This window comes from Ursus americanus, chromosome 26, assembly GCF_024610735.1.
Source record: "Ursus americanus isolate L20-20 chromosome 26, mUrsAme1.1.p, whole genome shotgun sequence".
Lineage (NCBI taxonomy): Eukaryota > Metazoa > Chordata > Mammalia > Carnivora > Ursidae > Ursus > Ursus americanus.
In genome coordinates, this window is record NC_142152.1 from 13,344,064 (window position 1) to 13,366,232 (window position 22,169).

At 36.9% G+C, this 22,169-nt stretch overlaps 1 protein-coding gene across 18 annotated transcripts in view; it reads left to right on the forward strand.

Moving 5' to 3' along the window:
• Positions 1–22,169, forward strand: part of GPHN (gephyrin) — a 603,483-nt gene that overhangs the window by 537,568 nt on the left and 43,746 nt on the right. For all 18 annotated transcript variants that reach the window (XM_087856022.1, XM_087856023.1, XM_087856025.1 and 15 more), the window contains one exon: positions 13,680–13,801. In XM_087856022.1, the coding sequence (XP_087712148.1) occupies positions 13,680–13,801 (122 nt within the window). The remainder of the gene's footprint in view (positions 1–13,679; positions 13,802–22,169) is intronic.

Sequence of the window (22,169 nt, forward strand, 5' to 3'; positions counted from 1 at the left end):
AGCTCCTCAATTCTCAGTAACATCACTTTCTCCCAGCAGCCCTAGGGACAGTGGTGACTTTCTGTAGTTACTGATCTTTGGAGACACACCTTTCTCCTTTTGTTTCTCCAACCCTCCCAACACACCTGCAAGCAATTCCCTGTATTAAATCCTTTTTTCTTCCATTCCCCTTCATATGAAAGACCTAGAGGATTTGGTTTTCCTTCCCAGACCTGACTAATAGAGTCTTCTATTTTATATAGGGCAGTCAGGCCTCACTGATGAGGCAAAATTAGAGTGGAAATCTGAAGGTATCGAGGGTGGTGCCATGTGAGGGGGACTGAGTTCCAAGCAGAGGGAACAACAGAGACAGAAAAGCCCTGAGGTAGGGTGTATGCTCATTGTGATTGTGGCTGAAGTATAGAGGGGAAGGAGCAAGGTAAAAGGAGGTGAGGTTGGGGAGATAACAGAAACAAAACCATTTTATTCTAAATAGTTTTGAGGAAGGGAAACATAACATGTCTTAAATTTTTTAATGTTTTCTCTGGCTTCAATATGGCGTGGCATATAGGAGAGAAAAGGGAAAAAGCAGGGAGACTGGTTAGAAAGATATGTAATATCCAGCAAGATATTTGAACCAGAGTGGTAGCAGTGGAGATGGTGAGAAATAATCAGATCCGGGATATATTCTGAAGGTAAAGTCAACAGGTTTTGCTAGTGAATTCAAAGTAGAATATAAAAGAAAGTGAGGAGTTAAGATGAACTCCAAGGTTTTGACCTGATCAATTCTAAGGATAGTTATCACATACTCAGGTGAGAAAGATTAGGCAGGAGAAATCAGGCTTCTGTTTTGGACACGTTAAGTTTGAGCTACTTATTAGAAATCCTAGTAGAAATATTGAGTAGGCAGTTGAACATACTGTCTGGAGCTTAGGAGAAAGATTAGAGCTAAAGATATGCATTTGGAAGTTATCGGCGTATACACAGCAAATACACAGTATTTTAAATCATGAGACTAGATAAAGTCACCTAGGAAATGAATATAAATAGAAGATAGGAGATACAAGTTTTACACTTAGGAGGTAGCTATCTATATAAACCAATGTTTATATTTCCCAGTAGTTTTCTTTTGTTTTGTTTTATATTTCCGAGTTTTATTTTCTAATTTTGACTCTTGATCATATCATCTCTTTCCCAATCCTTGAAACTTCTAGATGGTGTCCTAAAGGTCTTTAAACTGGACATCAGTCAGCCAGCTGCCATTAGTTCAGGGAGTCAAGATTGTATGCTTGCTATCTAGTTACTCAAAGTCCAAGCAATAATTATTTCTTTGGTAGGTGCTGGGTCTTCTAGTTTTGAGGGGACTGTTTCACTTTCAGTCATATTCCAAAACTCATATTTATTCATTTATTATCCTCTCTCTCCCTCTTACTCACTCCCTATCACATCCACACATGAACACATACATGCAGAATTAAATCTATTCATCTCCACTATGTGTTGGCTTATTTTATTCCATCTTCTATCATTTTCTTGGCCACTGTCAAAAACAGAGGGAGGCCTGTACAAATAAGTTTGAACTTCATATATATAAGGTGTCTCTAGAATCTCCATATAATACTCTTTGGGGCCTTCCACAAGCAGCTGCTATTACAAAACTATAATATTTAACCTCACTAATAAGAGAAGGAACAGAAAGTTGAGTGTCTACTGTGACCAGTACCACTATGTGCTTTATGATTAAAGCAACACTATGAGGGTAGTATAGTTATCCTTCATTTTAAGTAAGAGAATATTGAAGCTCAAAAACAAAGCAATTTTCCCAGCGTCATCTATTTTGTGTAAACAATGGAGCCTCATTTCTCTACTAAGTCTTCTGGCTGTAATGACTTTTTTCCCCACTGTGCCACAATGCGTCCCAGAGGAGAGTCCTTACATTTCATTTCTCCAGCTTTTCAGTGGCAGCCCCTGAAACCTGTCAGTTTAGATAGTTTTTACTTTCATTGCTTTCTTCTAGCTTACTGTACTTCTTGTCCATATTAAAGACCATGATTTACCACTTTAATGTTGCTCTCAATAACACTTCAGATAGCCTCATTCCTTTAATCTGTTCCTTTGCTTACTATGCTAATAACTAAACTGATTGACTCTATCCTCTCCTTTTCCATTTTTACTCCCAAGCAGACAAACATTACTGAAAAAATCAGAGAACTGTGATTACGTGGCCCACAACAAATTTCTGCCATTGAATGTCAACCTGGTACTTAAAGTTGCTCAGTAATTCTGATGTCACTGTCTTGTTGATATCCTAGCACATGCCTTCTGTGGATATTTCATTCATACATTCTATATCCTCTTTATTTTTTTTTTCTGTCTCATTTTTTAATTTATTTTTTAATTATTTTTTATTTAAATTCAATTAGCCAACATACAGTATGTCATTAGATTCAGATGTAGAGTTCAATAATTCATGGGTTGTGAATAATACCCAGTGCTCATCACATCATGTGCCCTTCTTAATGCCCGTCACCCAATTCTTCATTCCCCCACCTACCTTCCCTCTAGCAACCCTCAGTTTGTTTCCTGTAGTTAAGAGTCTGTCTTGGTTTGTCTCCCTCTCTGATTTCTTTCCATTCTATTTTCCCTCCCTTCTCCTATGATCTTCTGCACTGTTTCTTATACTCCACATATGAGTGAAGCCATGTGATAATTGTCTTTCTCTGATTGACTTATTTTGCTCGGCATAATACCCTCCACTTCCATCCACATCAATGTAAATAAGTATTCATCCTTTCTGATGGCTGAGTAATATTCCAGTGTGTGTGTGTGTGTGTGTGTGTGTGTGTGTATCACATCTTTATCCATTCATCTGTCAGTGGACATCTCAGCTCTTTCCACACTTTGGCTATTGTGGACCTTGCTGCTATAAACGTTGAGGTGCAGGTGCCCCTTCAGATCACTACATTTGTACCTTTGGGGTAAATACCCAGTAGTGCAGTTGCTGGGTCTTAGTGTAGCTCTATTTTTAACTTTTTCAGGAACCTCCATACTGTTTTCCATAGTGGCTGTACCGGTTTGTATTCCCACCAACAGTGTCAGAGGGTTCCCCTTTCTGTGCGTTCTCGCCAACATTTGTTGTTTCCTGACTTGTTAATTTCAGCTATTCTGACTGGTGTGAGGTGGTATCTCATTGTGGTTTTGATTTGAATTTCCCTGATGCTGAATGATGTTGAGCATTTTTTCATGTGTCTGTTGGCCATTTGTATGTCTTCTCTGGAGAAATGTCTGTTCATGTCTTCTCATTTCTTTTGACTGGATTTTTTGTGTTTTGGGTGTTGAGTTTTTAAGCTCTTTATAGATCTTGGATACTAGCCTTTTATCTGATATGTACTTTGCAAATATCTTCTCCCATTCTGTAGGTTGCCTTTTAGTTTTGTTGACTGTTTCCTTTGCTGTGCAAAAGCTTTTATCCTGATGAAGTCCCAATAGTTCATTTTTGCTTTTGTTTCCCTTGCCTTTGGAGATATGTCTAGCAAGAAGTTCCTGTGGCTGAGGTCAAAGAGGTTGCTGCCTGTGTTCTCTTCTTGGATTTTGATGGATTCCTGTCTCACATTTAGGTCTTTTATCCATTTTGAGTCTATTTTTGTGTATGGTGTAAGAAAATGGTCGCGTTTCATTCTTCTACATGTGGCTGTCCAATTTTCCCAGCACCGTTTGTTGAAGAGACTGCCCTTTTTCCTTTGGATATTCTTTCCTGCTTTGTCGAAGATTAGTTGACCATAGAGTTGAGGGTGCATTTCTGGGTTCTCTATTCTGTTCCACTGATCTGTGGGTCTGTTTTTGTGCCAGTACCATACTGTCTTGATGATTATAGCTTTGTAACATATCTTGAAATCCGGCATTGTGATGCCACTAACTTTGGTTTTCTTTTTCAATGTGGCTATTCAGGGTCTTTTCTGGCTCCATACAAATTTTAGGATTATTTGTTCTGCTCTGTGAAAAATGTCAATGGTATTTTGATAGGGATTGCATTGAATGTGTTGCTCTGAGTAGCATAGACATTTTAACAATACTTATTCTTCCAATCCATGAGCATGGAATGTTTTTCCATTTCTTTGTGTCTTCCTCAAATTTCTTTCATAAGTGTTCTGTAATTTTTAGAGTACAGATCCTTTACCTCTTTGGTTAGGTTTATTCCTAGGTATCTTATGGTTTTGGGTGCAGTTGTAAATGGGATTGATTCCTTAATTTCTCTTTCTTCTATCTCATTGTTAGTGTATAGTAATGCAACTGAGAGTTTTTTCCCTAAGATCAGGAACATGACAGGGATGCCCAATCTCACCACTGTTGTTCAACATAGTACCAGAAGTCCTAGCCTCAACAATCAGACAACAAAAAAGAAATAAAAGGCATCAAATTGGCAAAGAAGTGAAACTCTCACTCTTTGCAGATAACATGAAACTTTATGTGGAAAACCCAAAAGACTCCACCCCCAAAATTGCTAGAACTCATACAGGAATTCAGCAGCGTGGCAGGATAAAAAATCAATGCACGGAAACCAGTTGCATTTCTATATCCTCTTTAAACCTCAGTAACAGCCGTTCTCTCTCACTTTTGGCAGATAACTTCAACACCTTTAGGGAAAAAAATGAAGCTAAGAAGTATTTGTGATACTGAACTAGATGAGGGCTCCCTCATCTCTTTAACACAAAATTTTCCCCATTCCTTTAGCTATCTTCCTTTCTTCCAGTCTAAAAGAAAATGGTAGTTCTTTCTAAGAAGAATGTGAGAAAGAATGAATTTAAAGGTCCAAGTAGATTGTTCTTAGATTATTCTTTGTGTGTGTGTGTCTTTGATTGTTTTCTCTCTAGTGGCTCATCCCCCTTCTACGTCCAAATATACAGAGATTACCACTAGCATAAGAAAACCTATAATTAAACACACTGTTGCCTCCTGGATCTACTCTACTCTTCTCTTCCTACAGACTACTAGAGTTGTTGAAAGAGAGATCTGCACTCATTGCCTTTCCTTCTTCACTCTCCACTTTCTTTTGAAACTCCCAAATCTGATTAGTGCCCCATTAGCTGAGAAACTGCTTTCCCAAGTACAGTAATAACTCCTAATCTCCAAATCCTACTCTGATCTTTATTCTCCCTAACCTGCTATACCATTTAACATCAGTGACATTCCTCACTCACCACTTTGAAACTGCCTCTTTTCTTATATCCTGTGACTCTGTTCTGTTTGATGCCATGACTGCTACTGCTATTATTTCTTATCTTTCTCCCATTCACTAATTGGAGTATTCTCTCCCCAAGATTGTGTCCCCTACTATATCTTCCACTCTCTAAATTCTCCCTTACAGTTTTTCCTCTCATGTTGACTATATGCAGATAATTTCCCATATCTATAGCCCTAATCCTGACCTCTTTTGTAAATTCAAGCCTTCATTTTTAACTTTCTTTGGCTATTTCTACTTAATGTTCCACCGTTACCTAATCTCACTCACCATCTTTCCCTTCCTACCATAAGGAGTGGAATACTTCCTTCCTGACTTGCGTCTTCTATTGAAAGCATCACTATTCTCTGAAATTCGCTACCAAGGCCATCAGTGACATTTTTTTTTTCATTTTTAATTGTGGTAAAATACACATATCATAAAATTTATAATCTTAACCATTTTAAGTGTACAGTTCAGTAATATTAAGTACATTCATATTGTTGTGCAGACAATCTTCAGAACTGTTTTCATCTTGTAGAACTGACATTCTGTACTCATTAGACAATAGTTCCCCATTTCCTCCTCCCTCCAGATCCTGGCAACTATCATTCTACTTTATATCTCTATGAATTTTATTACTCTAAGTACCTCATATAAATGGAGTCACACAGATTTTGCCTTTTTGTGTCTCTTATTTCACTTAGCAAAATGTCTTCAAGGTTCCACTATGTTATAGCATGTGTCAGAATTTCCTTCCTTTTTAAAGCTGAATGGTATTTCATTATACACACACACACACACACACACACACACCACATTTTGTTTATCCATTCAGCCATCATGGGCATTTGGGTTGCTTCCACCTTTTGGCTATTGTGAATAATGCTGCTATGAGCAGGGATGTACAAATATTTCTTTGAGACACTGCTTTCAGTTTTTTGCATATACACTATTTAACATAAAGAGATTGGATCATAGTGACAGTTTACTTATAGGAAAAATAGAAAATACAAGCAAACATTGACTCATTTACTTAGTATATGTTGAGTCCCTACCATGTGCCAAGTACTATTTTAGTTGCCAGGTATACAGTACTTAACAAAAAAACACAATGGTCCCCATCCTCATGAAGCTTACATTCTAGTATAATGCAAAAAGGAAAAGAAACCATTGCTAATATTTTGATGTATAGTCATTCAGACTTATTTCTACGCTTATATAAATATATATTTATTTGTAAAAATGAGACAGTGCTATAAATACTATTTTATTATCTGGAGTTTTTTGTTTGTTTTTTTTTTACTTAAATAGCATATCACAAATATCTTGCAATGACAGTGATACATGTTTATAATGCATCGATGGCTGTGAAACAATTCTATTATATGTGTGTCTCATAATTAATTTAGTCAATTCCCTATTATTAGATATATGATTTGTTTACCATTTTTCACCATTGAAATAGACAATGCTGTGATGAACATCCATATTTATTTGCAACTACTAAAAAAAATCTACAAAAGAAATACACAAAAAAATAATACAGGTGAGGGGCGCCTGAGTGGCTCAGTTAAACAGGTGGCTCTTGACTTTGGCTCAGGTCATGATCTCAGGATCCTGGTATCAAGCTTTGTCAGGCTCACACTCAGCAAGGAGCCTGATTTAGTATTCCCTGTGTACCTCTGCCCCTCCCCCCATCACTCATGCACCTGCACATGTGCGCTTTCTCTCCCTAAAATAAATGAATGAATAAATCTTTAAAAATAATAATAATACAGGTGGAATTCTAAAAAATATTCAAGTAATCCAGAGAAGGCAAAAAAAAGGGGGGGAAAGGAAAAAAGAAACAACAAAAAAGAACAAACAGAAAACAAAATATAAAATGGCAGATGTAAGCCCTAATATATCAACAATTACATTAAACATAAGTAGTCTACTTTATTTGTAGTACCCAAAATTGGAAACAGCAGTAGAAAGACATGAATGTTGCTACATGCAGCAACCTGGATGGATCTCAATGGTTTTGTGCTGAGTGGGGAAAAAAACAATCTTAAAAGGTTACACATTTTATGGTTCCATTTATATAACATTCCTGAAATGACAAAATTATAAAGATGGAAAATGTATTAGTGGTTCCCGTAGGTTAGGGATGGAGAGGAGGGAGAATGTGACAATAAAGGGATAGCATAAGGGATGTATCTTTGAGGTGATGAGTAGTTCTGTGTCTTGATTTGAAGTGTCAGGTTACACAAATCTACATATGTGGTAAGGTGGCAAAGAAGTATACATATACCTTATACCAATGTCAGTTTCCTGGTTTTAATATTACTCCATAGTTATATAAAATGCAACCATTGGGGAAACCGGGTGAAGGGTGCAGGGCACTTCTCTGTACTATTTGTATAACTTTCTGTGAATCTATAATTACAGTTCTGAATGAGCTGGTGTTAAAACAATTTTACTTTATTGATGTATTTACTGGGGCACCTGGGTGGCTCAGTTGGTAAGCGTCTGACTCTTGATTTTGGCTCAGGTCGTGATCTCAGGGTTGTGAGATTGAACCCCACATTGGGCTCTGTGCCAGTGGGGGAGTCTGCTTGGATTCTCTCTCTCACTTTCCTTCTCCCCATCCCCCTGCTCATGCTTGTGCTCTCTCTAAAATAAATAAATAAATCTTAAAAAAAAAAAAAAAAGGATTCACCTTGTAGGGGAGGAAAAATATATTTTTCCTCAACCCTTTTAATGTCTCAAGTTCTGAATTTTGTTACCCCTATAACAAAAGACAGATTAGCAAGAGAAAAGTCATACACATTTATTTAATATAAGTTTTATGTGACATAAGAGCCTTCATAAGAAAATGAAGACCTGAAGAAATGTTAAACGTGAGCCTTTTTATATTAGGTTTGATGAGTGGAAAGTCTTGAAAAAAGATAATAGAAGGAAAGTGTAGTAAACTGAGGGAAACAGCAAGACTTGTTCATTCAGATTCCTCGAGTCCCTTCATCTTCAGAGATAAGAATGCTCCTTTCCTCCAGGCATAGGGAGGGCACCTCTCACATGAGGGTTTTATGACCTGCTTCAGGGGAAGGTCAGAAAGTCCTTCCTACACATGCCATTTCTCAAATTCCTTCAGCTTGAAACATTCAGTATAACAGTTGCCATATTTTGAGGTAGCATGTCTTGGACTTCATCAGCCTCTTTTCACAGGAACATTGCATATCATCGTTCTCAGATTTAGATGAACATAAATTTTGCTATCTTGTAGCAAAATTAGGAAAGGAAATTTAGAAGATTAAAATTATACTAGAATATTGTTCTAGTATAATTTCTTAGGTGCTATTAAAGTCAGGACAATTTTTAAACCAAGATTATCAAATCAGTCTAATTTGAACAAAAAGTCATCATAATAGAATGTGGACTTTTTTCAAGTACAATTTGTAAACCTCTGTATTTATAAACCAAATTCTTAAATTATGTTTGAAAGGTCTGAATGTTCTTTTTCTTTCTTATAACCCAGTAGCCAAGACAATTAATTTAACTCTCAATTAAAACTTTTTTTCCCCAGAGTTTAATCAAAAGCTATTCAGAGTAAGAACATGCTCCATTAGAGCATATAATCTGACTTTTCTCACCTCTTTGTGTTAGATCTGTGTATATGGACTGAGTTTTTTTTTTTTTTAATCTGAGTATTTCTAAGGTGTGTCCATAATGACTAGAATCAGTTTTTGATCAATTAGTGAATTGAGTTTTCTAGAAGAGGGAGAAAGAAAAGTAGGAAAGTTTAAGGGAGCTGCTTGCAAGGGATATGGAAAGAGTTACCACTATAAAAGTCTAATTATCAGGGCGCCTGGGTAGCACAGTCGTTAGGCGTCTGCCTTCGGCTCAGGGCGTGATCCCGGCATTCTGGGATCGAGTCCGACATTGGACTCCTCCACTGGGAGCCTGCTTCTTCCTCTCACACTCCCCCTGCTTGTGTTCCCTCTCTCGCTGGCTATCTCTGTTAAATAAATAAAAAATCTTTAAAAAAAAAAATCTAATTATCTTCCCTTTGCAAAGAGTGAAAATGTCTTAGATGCAGACAATCATAAGAAACATAAGTTTGCATAACATGCAAAACATAAGAAAGGGAAAGTGAGTCATTATAACCAATCTTAGGACCTTTGGTAATTCAATCAAGACCATAGGATTAAGTCCCTGAAGAACAGAAACAAAAAGGATGTTTCTTAAAATAAACTAAGTGATTTCTCTTTTAGAAAGGAGACAGAGAACCTTCTCAGGAGGGTTGAATAAAAAAATTTTTAATTTTTTACATTTTTATTTAACTTCATTTTGAAGCTTGGCATAACAATAAAAATGCTAATCTGCATTGAATATTCATAATTGTATTCCCCTTTGTTCTCAACATGCTTTTTTTTTTTAAGAGAATGTTTCTTTTTTTTTTTTTTTTTAAGATTTTATTTATTTATTTAACAGAGATAGCCAGCGAGAGAGGGAACACAAGCAGGGGGAGTTGGAGAGGAAGAAGCAGGCTCACAGCGGGGGAGCCTGATGTGGGGCTCGATCCCAGAACGCCGGGATCACGCCCTGAGCCGTAGGCAGGCGCTTAACCGCTGTGCCACCCAGGCGCCCCTCAACATGCTTTTAAGTGAATAAGTGTTGTTATGTCATATGTACTCCAAAATGACCACTAGAATTCCAGATTGTTCTGGATGAATATGTGCTATTTACTTACTTGCTTACTTATTTTAGTGTAGAGCCCAGCATGAGGTTCAAACTCACAACCGTGAGATTAAGATCTGATCCAGCCACCCAGGCACCCTGAATTTATACTTTTTAGAAAGATAAATGCAAGAAAAATAAAACAAGCCAGAGTTACACCAGGAGGTAGCACAAGTTTATTATTAGATGAACCCACGAATTCATTAGCTACAGTCAGTCAAAGGGAAAATATTGCTTATGTATTATATCTAAAGTCCTTAGCACTAAGGTTGAATCCCTAACAGCTGACCCTAAAAATCAGTGGGAAGGGGTAGAGAAGAGATCTGTTTCAAAGCCAGTTTCTCAAACATAAAGAAAAGTTCTTACAGACATACAACAATGTAGCCAAAGAAACTACATCATTTTTTGCTGACAAATAAGATGATTAGTATCAAATCACTGCTTTAGCACCTCCACAAGGAAAACAAAAATTTATACACATTGGATCAGATAACCAAAAAGTCCTCAGAACCTTATTCTTAAAACAAACAAAATTAATATCAACTAGCTTTGGAAGCTCAACAAAAAAGGATTAGACCTTAAGCAAGTGCTGGACTTAGCATCATAGACAAAGAATGTCCAGAGCAAAGAGACTCAAGAGACCTCCGTGAAGTGCAGTGTAACCAATATGAGAAGACTGGTAGAAAGGGGTCTTGCCTAAGTCTTGGTGGGACCTACACAACTATGAAAGTCTTAATACAACGGCCACCAGGGAAACCTGTTGATCATACAAAACAGTGTCTATTAACATTTCTGAGCAAGGGAGAATATCACTGTGGCACAGTCCTGGTAGTGTCCCAAAAGGAGGAAATTATAGAAGGACAGTTATAGGCGTTTGAGAACTGAGGTTCGTCATGAGAACTGGGGGGTGGTTTTAAGGTAGAAGTTAGTAAGTAAGGTCTTGGCAGAGACTGATCAGATTTGTAAAATAGGTGAGTTGCTGAAACAGTCTTATCTTTGGAGCATATGAGTCTATGTGGATTTGTCATGATCTCAATTTGTCCATGGTCTTGGAGCATATAAGTCTAAAGAAGTTTTGTTAAAACAATTTGACTTCAGATAGTTGTTTGAGTTACATGTCATGGTTTGGTACAGGTTATCTGTTATGCAAATAATAGTACAGTTTTGCAAATTGATGTTTCTATATTATTTCTCAGAAGGAAAGACTTTGTAGGCATTTAGCCAATTATAAGGATTTGAAAACATTCAGACATATTGAATGTCTGAAATGGAGGTGGCAGGGGCTTGGTAAGAGCATGACTGAAAACATAGGGTCAAGGAGGAGATATATTAGGATCTTATTAAGAATTGTAATCTTTGGGAAGATAATGGACTACAAAGGGAAATAAAAAGAATCAAAGGTTTAATGTGTGAAAGCTGGAAAGACAGTGGCACATTGATAAGAACAGAAACAAGAAATTGAAATTTAACATATGGTAGACAGGAAAGTAACAAGGTATGGAGATAATGGGTTATGTGTTTTTTTACTTTGTACTTTTCTTTCTGTTGTATTTTAACTGTGACAAGTTTCAGGCATCATTCCAAAGATGACCAGAAGTATAGGATACCAGAAAATAAGATTAAGTTTTAAAAGGGAATATTGTAAATTTAGTCTTTATTCAGACTTATATTCCCATTCAGTTGTTTGTTTTCTTTGAAATACTTAATGTAAATCCCATACTCTCATTTAACCAGCTTTATTTCATTATGTTGATTTTACAGATAAATAACTAGTTCTCCAGTGATCTTTGATTGTTCTGTTATTTCTAGAACTATTTGCAGCAAAATAACAGAAAGGAATGTAGATGGCAAAGAAAACACTAATAACAGGGACTCTTTCATTGGTGGTCAGTACCCGACTGTGAAAAAAAAATTACATAACCACACAGTTTTCTTTCTGAAGCAACTTGTCTAATTAATGGAGTTAAGAGCTATAAGCCTTTGCCTTTATAAAATTATAATGACTTCAATAACTGTGTGTTAATTAAGATCAGAAAATTAATCTATATTAGCATTGCAGTAGCAATTTTCTAAACTCTGTCAGTGACTAAGGATGAAAGTGGGTTGCGATGTCACATGGCGTCTGATTAAGTTAAATTAATGCGGTATTTGCAGAGGTGACACTGAATAAGATGATCAGAGTTTTTCTCTAGCTTTTTAAGGGGACAGTTGCAAAGCTACTACTTTTCCTATGTAAAGCCAAAGGTCCTGCCACATGGTATCACCACCAAGTCAGAACAAAGATTGAAGGGGCTAGAGGTTATTGTTTGGGAGAACTGAGATATGAAGCCCTTAGTATTGGTCATATTAACAGCCTAAGTATCTGAAATATGCAGGTTTGCCTTCAACCTCGCAAGATAATATTCCTGATTTCCTCACTTCCAAGACGTACTATTTTTCATTTTATATTTCTGAAATCAAAGTCCATCTTGAAATTGATGTATAAATTAAGATGTAGGTATGTCTCCATGTGTTAAAGACCCGAACTCTTGGGGCACCTGGGTGGCTCAGTCATTAAGCGTCTGCCTTCAGCTCAGGTCATGATCCCAGGGTCCTGGGATCAAGCCCTGCATCGGGCTCCCTGCTCAGTGGGGAGCCTGCTTCTCCCTCTCCCACTCTCCCTGCTTGTGTTCCCTCTCTCATTGTCTCTCTCTGTCAAATAAATAAATAAAACCTTTAAAAAAAAAAGACCTCTGCTCCTAAGTATTTTATAACCTAACCTAAATCTGTATTTACACTATAGACTAATTCTATCTGTACTAGCATCTAGAAGTAAAACATGAGAACAATAGGGGTGAAATACATGCTCTTTAGGAAAAGAATCATATTTATTATATATTTACCCATAGTAACTGAGTGTTTATTACCTCAGTCAATCCTAACAACTGCTTTTCAAGGTAGTTATTATTACTATATGTTATAATCGAGAACATTAGGCATGACGTGTTTGGGTAACTTGAATTTGAATCTTGTCTGAATCCCAAGCTTTTCCTACTATACCACACTGCCTCACTGGTGCATCCTAACATAGAATAAGCTTCTAATAATTTTTTTCATAGACTTATAATGGTAGATATTAAATCTCTAAAGAGTGACTCAATTCAGAATCATGGAATAATTGTGCATATGTCTATTAAGTATTACTTGTTTAAATTTGCTAATAAAGAGACAACACACTTGTCTCCCTCTCCTTCAAATAAGTTTAACTTCTTTGGTACTGTTGATTGCACTTCAGAAAAGAGATCAAAAAGCTTGAAACAAAATATTAACAATCATTCTCTTCATAATTGAGAATATCATGTCACACAGTCTCTACCTCAGATGTTCTCAGTGAAAGACGAACTGGAAAATAGTACTGGAAGGGAAAAAGGAAGTTATTTTATTTAGTTTACCCTGGTGAGCAACCACTGGGAAGGCCAGTGTCTACAGAGCGCTACTGTCAAACTGTAGCCAAGGCAGGTGTGATGTTTGGTCTGCTCTTCAGTCACCATTTAAATTTCTGCATGCTTTTTAATTCTGGAAGGATGTTTTTTTCTATCTCCTATACTCCCAATATTTATTCAGAGATCCCTTGGGCATATATATATCTTCTATGTGCCAGATACTGTAGTAGGTGTTAGATAAGGTAAACTCTGCTTACTAGATCTATTTCTTTTCCATTAACCATAGGCAGCATTATCCTAAGAGAATAATCTGTGATGGTTTTTTTTTGGCTTTGTAGCTGCTAAATCCCGAAGATGACCTCTTACCGGGAAAGATTCGAGACAGCAATCGTTCAACCCTCTTAGCAACAATTCAGGAACATGGTTACCCCACAATCAACTTGGGAATTGTGGGAGACAAGTAAGTATTGGATTTTATTTAAAGTTGTTATTGTACACATTTGAATTTTGGGAGTACTAACTAGGTGGGATTGTTGCTAAAGAAACAAATTTAATACCATAATTTTCACTAATCTCATTCTTCAGAAGCCAAAGAATTATGCACATGTTTGTGTCCTTTTGGGATAGACATTGTCCTGGAATGTCTATTACAACAGGAGAAATATTTTTGCTCTCCTATGGGTATGTTAAGTTTCCAAGGAACTTTTTTGATAGCATTAGTTTTATTCTAATGGAATTAATGGTGATGGTATTATTCCTATTCACACTCACTTGTTTCAAGAAAGGCAGGAAAGATATGAGTAAGAAGATAAAGAATGTTAAAATTCACACTAACTGCTCCTTCGCAGTTTAGGTACAATTGTTTTCTAGGACTTTTATATTAATTTTTTTGTATCTCATGTAACCCAAGTTTCTCTAGGCTTCACCCACTTGTAAGTACAAATGGAGGCACCTTGACTAGAATTGCCCATCTCTAAGAGCATATTACCCCATATTCTAAATTAACTCAGCCCTTTGCTAAATTCCTCGAGGATTTCTATGAACTTCAACAGATTTTCACATGTGATCAAGAGCAAGTCTGCTCTTTCTGAGCATCCCACTACCATGTGACACTACTACTCAGCCCTCTCTCACCAGGATTTCCAATTCACAAGAGGCATGCCTGCTTTTAATAATACTCAAACATCAGCCTGGTGGAGACAGAGCTGGGAGACAAATCTGAGTGGCAGGTAGTGTGATGTATCTGTCGCCCGTAATCGCCCCTTTCCTTTATCACCACCTTGTAACTGAGTAAGCTCATTATGCCTGGATCCTTCTTCCCCGGGACAAGGTAGGAATTTCCCAGAAAATGTGCTTTTGAAGAGGCTCTGCCTTACCATTTCACAAGATATGCTCTGACACCTATACCCCAGCTTAAGCTTAACTTGGATACAACATAATCCAAACCTTGGACACAGCATCCTACCAATAACATGAAAGGGAGTAGCTTTTATGTCCTTTCTCTTTTTAAAGTTCTATTCTTTCCTCCTTGTTTTTTTCTTTCTCTGAGAATATTGGAATAGAAGCTGTTAGACATACCTTCAGATGTCATTGTTTTTAAAACCTTCACCATTTGTATTTACCTGGATGCTTAGTTCTAGAGAAGCCCATACCTAAGTAGCCAGCAAACTTAGAACCCATGCTGGTGAAGATAGTGTCACAGGCTACTTAGTATCTCCCCGACCCAGGCTCCCTAACCCTTGGAAGGGAGTAGAAAGAACCCACTGGAGAGAAAGGGGGGAGAGTATTATTTGAATTTGGGCCTGACCAATAACCTGTCCTTTCACATAAACCTAAAAGTTATCCTGATGTGGATACACCTTTAAAAAGGACAAAAGATAACTTCCCAAAGGAGATAAGAGGAGCCCAAGAGTTCCAAAAGCACAGAACAGGTTCTGAAACTCTAGAGAACAACTTACCAGATCATTTAGGATTTGTTTCCCACCCACAACTGGCTCTGGTCCTGCCTTCAAGTGCATTAATGAGCTCTAAGGAATATTATAAGGTAAAAGAAACTTATTCTTTGTTTGTTTGTTTTCCATCTTACCTTAAGCTGTTCTGGACTATAATTTTGTCCACTCCTCCTCTTTCTATACTTTTGTATAAAAAAATGCTTACTTGATACACTATATATGCTGCCAGTACATCATTGAAAGCCTCTTATATTGATATGCTAATATTTAATTGTCTGTTGATTTGTAGTTGACATTGACTAATAATTAATATTGATATTACATATAACTCCAAAATATACCTTGAAAACAGCATATAAAGAACAATAAAATGATAAGCAAGATGTAGGCAATTCTGAGAATATGCAAATCTCTAGTGTATAGCCTTTTCTCAGATGGAAATATCTTCCATAAAACTGAGAACAATTTTTTAAAAATACAACAATGCAAATCTAGACTTTCTTAGTCTTAGAGTGCTATATCGAAGAGGCCCAGAGTAAATGGTTAGAATGCAGAGATGGAATGTGGGTGGAAAGAATTTATAACTGTTCTAATGGAAATCAATGCTGGGAGTTTAGCAAAGAAAACAAGGTACATTTAATCTGCTGCCTGTTGATACTCTGTGAAGGTTGCCTCCCTCTTCATTCTTCTCCTTCCTATGTAGCCTTTTGCTAATGAAAGCAAATGTTATACAGAAGCCTCTCTGTGAAGCTCTCCAGGGAAACAAGAGAGTCATGGGAGAAACTACACTTTGTGTAAAGCAGGGAGAGAAATAGCTCAAGAATGTCAGTAAGCCCAGAACCCCTGCTCAGCTGTGACAGATAAGAATAGGGAGTAAGAGCTCTACTCATGTATTTAAAAAAAGGTTGGTGTCTGGTTTTTAAATTCTGTGATTCTGCTTCTCAGCTCTTATTCTTATCGCCAACCATAATTTTAATGATAAATGTTAAAATTGAAAATTAAGACTCTGTAATGTATTTGGATTAAATTGGGCTAAATTTTGCCTTTGCTTATTGTACATTTTATTTAAAAAGAGAGTACAGTGAATATTATGGGAAGGGTACTTCAAATACCTGAGAGTTAACAACTGTATTTTAAAAGCATTCACTTATAAATATTTTGTGTATATTAAAATATATTCCGTAAGACATAGTTTCTCACAGCACATGGAACACAATACTCTTGGGGTTCCTAATAGTTTTTTTTTTTAAGATAAATTTTGAAACCCAGAGATGTTAAATGAATTTGCCCAGCATTATACAAGTTAGTGGGGAGGTGAAAATGTAAGCTAAGTCTTGAAATTAACAATCTACAATTCTTTGCTATCATTATGAAGACAAGATAATAACTATAAATATGTCAGAAGAGAATCATCACTATGCACTAGAATGGTCAGAGTTTTATAAAGGTGCAATGTTAGCTAAAACATGAATGAGGAATAGAATTTGTATAGTTAGAAAAAGAGAGTGTGTTAACCAAGTAGGAAATGTAAAATTAACAAAAAATAATGGAATAGAAAATAAAGTAGAGAAGTAGAAATAAACAACTACTAGGGTCAGGCCAAACTGAGGAGAATAGGAGGTTCAGGTGGAAGAATAATGGAGGTCAATTTGGTAGAAATTTAAGGCCAGATTTTCAAAGACTTTGCAATCCAAGCAGAACTACCCAACTCACTTAAATTTTAAACTTTTTTAAAAAGCAGAATTGACATAATAAACCATTATTTTGGAAAGATAATTTGAACAAGGTATATCACATGGACTAATGTTAGCGATGGACTAGAAATAAGAATACAATTTGCTTATTAATTATTCAGTCAGGAAGTATGTGTTGTGTACCTATGAGAATCACCTGAAGATCTTATTTAAAATGCTGATTCTGATTTAGCGAATGTGGGATGGGCCAACATATTGCATTTCTAACAAACTCCCAAGGATACCAAGCTGCTAGTCCATGGATCACAGGAAATAACAATTTTGTCAATTTAATCGTGCATCTACTATGGATTTTAAGACCAAGACTGTTGAAGTTACAAAGCTGAAACATAGATCTTGCCTTTGAAATTACGTGTACTAGAAACCATAGATTAGTAATAAAAATGTTTTGGAAAGTTCCAGAGCCTAAACTCACATTTGGAAGTAAAATTTTTTTAAAAAAGAGATTAAATCAAAAGACATCGTAAAGGCTATTACATAGGACAGAAGAGTATCAATGTTGATTTCTCTTCATCTGGATTACAAAGCCTCATCAAAATGATATGTGACTATAAACACAAATAAAATACCTACAAAACCCAGCTCTTAGGTTTCTCTACCACGATTTTATATCCCTCTCTAGCAATACACCATTTCCATTTCTTCATGCTCCGTTTGTAGTTTATCCTTTCTTGGTTTTGTAGCTCCTCTTCCTTTGCTCATTCCCTAAATTTAGGGGTCCCCATGGCTCACTCTTGGCTTTCTGTCCTAATTCCTTATGCTAATGACTCCCAAATCTTACCTCTGTCTTGAGCTCCATGCCTAGATCCACCTGCTTACTAGGTGCATTTTCTTTTAAATTCAGTAGGCACTGCAAACTGAACCTGTCCAAAACTAAGTTCACCATCCCCCCACCTCTTTCACTGCCCCTCCCCACTACCGCCCTGTTTTTTTTTTTTTTTTCCTTTCATTCTTCTGTCTCGGTGACTGCCACCAGCCATCACTGAGAAGAGAAGAAAGTTGAACAAGAATCATCACAGCTCCTTTCTTCCACTCACTCTATATTTAAGTCCTAAAGACTTTACCTCCTTGGTATTTCTTCTGTACATTCCCTTCTCATCATTCCTACCGCCCTGGCTTAGTTCAGGGCTCCATTTATTTTAAGTCTAGACAGATGAGACTAGCATCTTAACTGGTCTCCATGCCTCAAGTCTTGTTCCCCTCTAACTCACCCTCTGTTCTGCTACCTAAGGTGTATATTCCATACCTGTGGCAGAATTGAGGTTTTATTATACATGGATAAGCAGACTTTAATAATTCAACGAACTTTTACAAACAGTTATGCTCTATCAGGCATTGTACCCGTCTTTGGTACTACAGAGATAAATAAGAGAACTACAAAGAAGTTTTCAATTCTGATCCACTTCTCCCTTTCTTCCCAGTCTCCAATCTCCAGTCTCCTTACTGCAAATCTGTCAGTCTTTACTGAGTACCCATTATATATATATGGGGACAGCTGCCTGGAGAACTTCACGAAGATATTCTTACAGACCTGGGGACATCTGCCAAATGGGCAGGACTGGGCGGAGATGGCTTTTCCAAATTACACTTGAGCACAGCGATCTTCACTGAAGCGATATAGGGTTTCATTCCATCCTGGGCCAGCATCCCTCCTGGCAGCCCACCTTGTCCTTCCAGGGACAGGAGCACCCATCCCTTCCTTTCCTTCCTGTGGGCCCTCTTTAAAATTCCAGCCAAGTCTGGACTGCTTCCCCATTAGCCTTCCCAAGGTTGTATCCTGTTCTGAGTGACTTTTCTAATTATAGACATCACAGAACATCCTGAAAAATAAATTAAATATATATGTATATTTAATTTATATATTTAATTATATAAATATATATATATATATATGCACGTGTGTCTGTGTTTGTGTATAGCACTATACTACATTCTTTCATGTATGTGTCTTATTAAAGCCTCTTAAAACAACAGAGCCAGATAAGTATCTTCTATCCCCATTTTGGAGATACTACTGAAGCTTAAAAAAATCAAGCTATTCAGGGTCATGCAGCTAGTAAAAGGCAGAGTAAGGAGCAGGCCTGTCTTAACTTCAGGGTTCTTTCTCCTTTTGCTCTGCTATCCTACCCTTTTAACTGGAGTTCGCATCCACATTTCATTAATATTAAGGTTAATAAACTAAATAGGCTATCTCCATTTATAATGAATAAAAACCCTTAGTAAATAGTATCTATGAACATTTGAAAAGCCAAAGAGGAAAATTTAGTTTAAATTGTGAATTACATATTGACAAATGAATTATAAGGACTTGAGTTGCAGAATCCAAATCTTTAGGTGATACAGAAATGGGAAAAATGGCAGGAGGATTTATTTTGGTCTTCCTCTTATAATCTCTTCCTTTACCTTTCTTCCCACAGCTGCTGGGGCTGCTTTTGCAGCATTTATTACTTTTGTAATAAATTTGTAACACCAAGTTCATAGTATCTTCTTTGGGAGTGGGAGGATGAAGGAGAGAGGAAAAGGGGAAGAGAGCATGCACGCAATGTGAATATGTGACAGTTTGGTAGTCAGGCCTACATTACTGAACTTACAAATGACCTAGATTCACAAATGGCCACCCTTATTCTTACCTTTTCCCTACTTACCATATAAAGTTCCTTTGTTACTACCTTAGGAGAAGGGAAGGGAGAAAAAGCATTTTGAAAAGTGAAAGGGGAGAAAGCAGGAAGAACAAGAAGAGTTTAGTGGTACCGTTAATCTCCTTGTTCCCCGACCCTCAAGATATAGCCTATTTAGGAGACGTGTTTTATTAAGCCCAGATAACCCATACACTGCCGAAATGTGTTCTATTCACTTTGCTGCATTTTCTGATAATCTAATATTTAAAGATCCAATTGTATTAAAAAGCATCCTACCTGAGAAAAAGTTGTTTGCATATTAACGTGAATGAGTTTAAACCAGACATCCAACATCTGGGTAAATCCTCTGTCCTGAATGAACGGAAGCAAATCACTTAGAACTTGGAGTTCTTCAGAGGCACCTTGGGTGGCTCAGTCAGTCCAGTGTCTGCCTTCGGCTCAGGTCATGATCTCAGGGTTCTGGGATACAGCCCTGCATCGGGGTCCCTGCTCAGCACAGAGTCTGCTTCTCCCTCTCCCTCTGTGTGCCCTCGCTCTCTCTCTCAAATAAATAAATAAAAATCTTTAAAAAAGAAGAAGATGAAGAAGAAGAACTTGGAGATCTTTGGCAGAGGGCAAAGTCTAACTAAGCAAGACCACATCAGAACCTGAGCACAGCAAGGTCCTGGGGGTCTAGCAAGAAGTACATTTGGCAGCAGGAAAAAATTAAAGAAAGGTAGGTGGGAAGATGTCATAAGCAAATGCTTTACAATTCAGCATTCTTTCTTCAGTCTTCCATCTTGCTTCCATAAGTCAGGCTAGTACTAAAGAGTAATTCAGCAATATACTAGTAACATTATGAGCTAAATTAAGGTTTGTTTGTTTGTTTGTTTACCTTTAGAATTGTACCCAACATCCATAGTGCTTATAGATGTTTATTTAGAAATGTGTTCTAAGCTCCAAGCAACCAATTTTATAGAGACTCTGAGAACATCACTTTTGAGTTACAAATCAGCTGTGTAAAAAAAGACTTACCCGAAGTTGTCAGTTTTGTACTCACTGCATGGTATCTTTTAATGCTATTTACAGAGTCATAATTAGTAGTAAGACATTGGAAGATTTTCGATTGGGGATAACATGATCATCTTCTATTCCTGGTCCAGTTCTATTATGCACTTCTTGGGCCATTATTCTAGATGTTCTAGTGTACATTTTTAATGTAACTCTTAAATCTTAAATGTTCACTGTAGAAAATTTAGAAGATACAGGTTCACCAAAAAAATCTAAGAAAGGAAATTAATACATAATCTCATTACCCAATATTACTCTTCTTCCATTCTTCAATTCTATGTGTGTACAGTTTATATGTGGTGAGTAAAAGAAAACAAAGAAATCATAGTTTAACTTTTCTTTTTCACTCAGTGTATCACAATCATCTGTCTGTATTATCACATAGTCCTCTTTGATATCATTTAAATGCCTATATGTCATTCTCAGTATAAAGTTTAATATTATTTATTTATACAATCCCTTGTTGTCAGACATTAGGTTGTTCCTAACCTTTCTCAATTGTAAGTAAATGACGAACATCTGTATAACTAACTAAATCTTGTTGTATACCCACAATTATTTGAGGGTGTCTTTAATATTTTATTTTATCCATTTTATGACCCTTTGTTGATTGTCTGACATATGCAAAGTTATGTTGATAGCAGAGGTAAAATGATAAATAAAACAATTGCTGTCCTCCACTGCTGGTAGGCACGTAAAACAAGTTGTTCATGGCTGTCTCCTCAGCAATTAGAACAGTGTCAGCACATGGTAGCTAGTCAGCAAATGCCTGGAGGTAAGAAAAAAAGAGAAGAAACACTGAGTATGACCTGAATATGAAACTAGTCAAGTCTAGAGATTTCTAATTGGCACAAATTGGTGTGAGTTTATAGGGATAAACTCCTTCTAATCTCCATCCTATACCTACCTTGAATATGGGACAGTAGATGTCCTAGTATTCTTTTCCCCATGGCTGGTTAAATTAACTATTAGCCTCCTTTTGTCTTCCTGGTGGCAAGAGCTACTACTGTTTCCCTACTGTGGGGAAGAGTCTAAAACAAATGAAGAAATTTGGATAGGTAAATGAGTAGGGTGTGCTGTATGTTCCAGCCAAGATAACTGTGGCCAAGCTTGATTAAGATAGTCACCATTTGGGCACATACTTTCTTCTGTTTTTCCTTTTTTTTCCCCCTTTCCTGATAAAATTTCTTAGAGAAATTGCTACTTTTGTGGCTTAAACAGGGTGGAAAAGGATTTGTTTATATTAAGGCAGGGTTGTTTTCTTTCCCACCAGCCTGTAAGCTCCACGAAGGCTAGGACATGAAGGTGTGTCTTGGTAACCCTATATGAATAGTACGTAGTAGGAGTATCTCCTAGATTTAGATAGCCCTGCCATCTTTTCCTATACCACCCTCTCTTTCCATGGAACCTAGAAACTATGCAGTTGTCCAAAA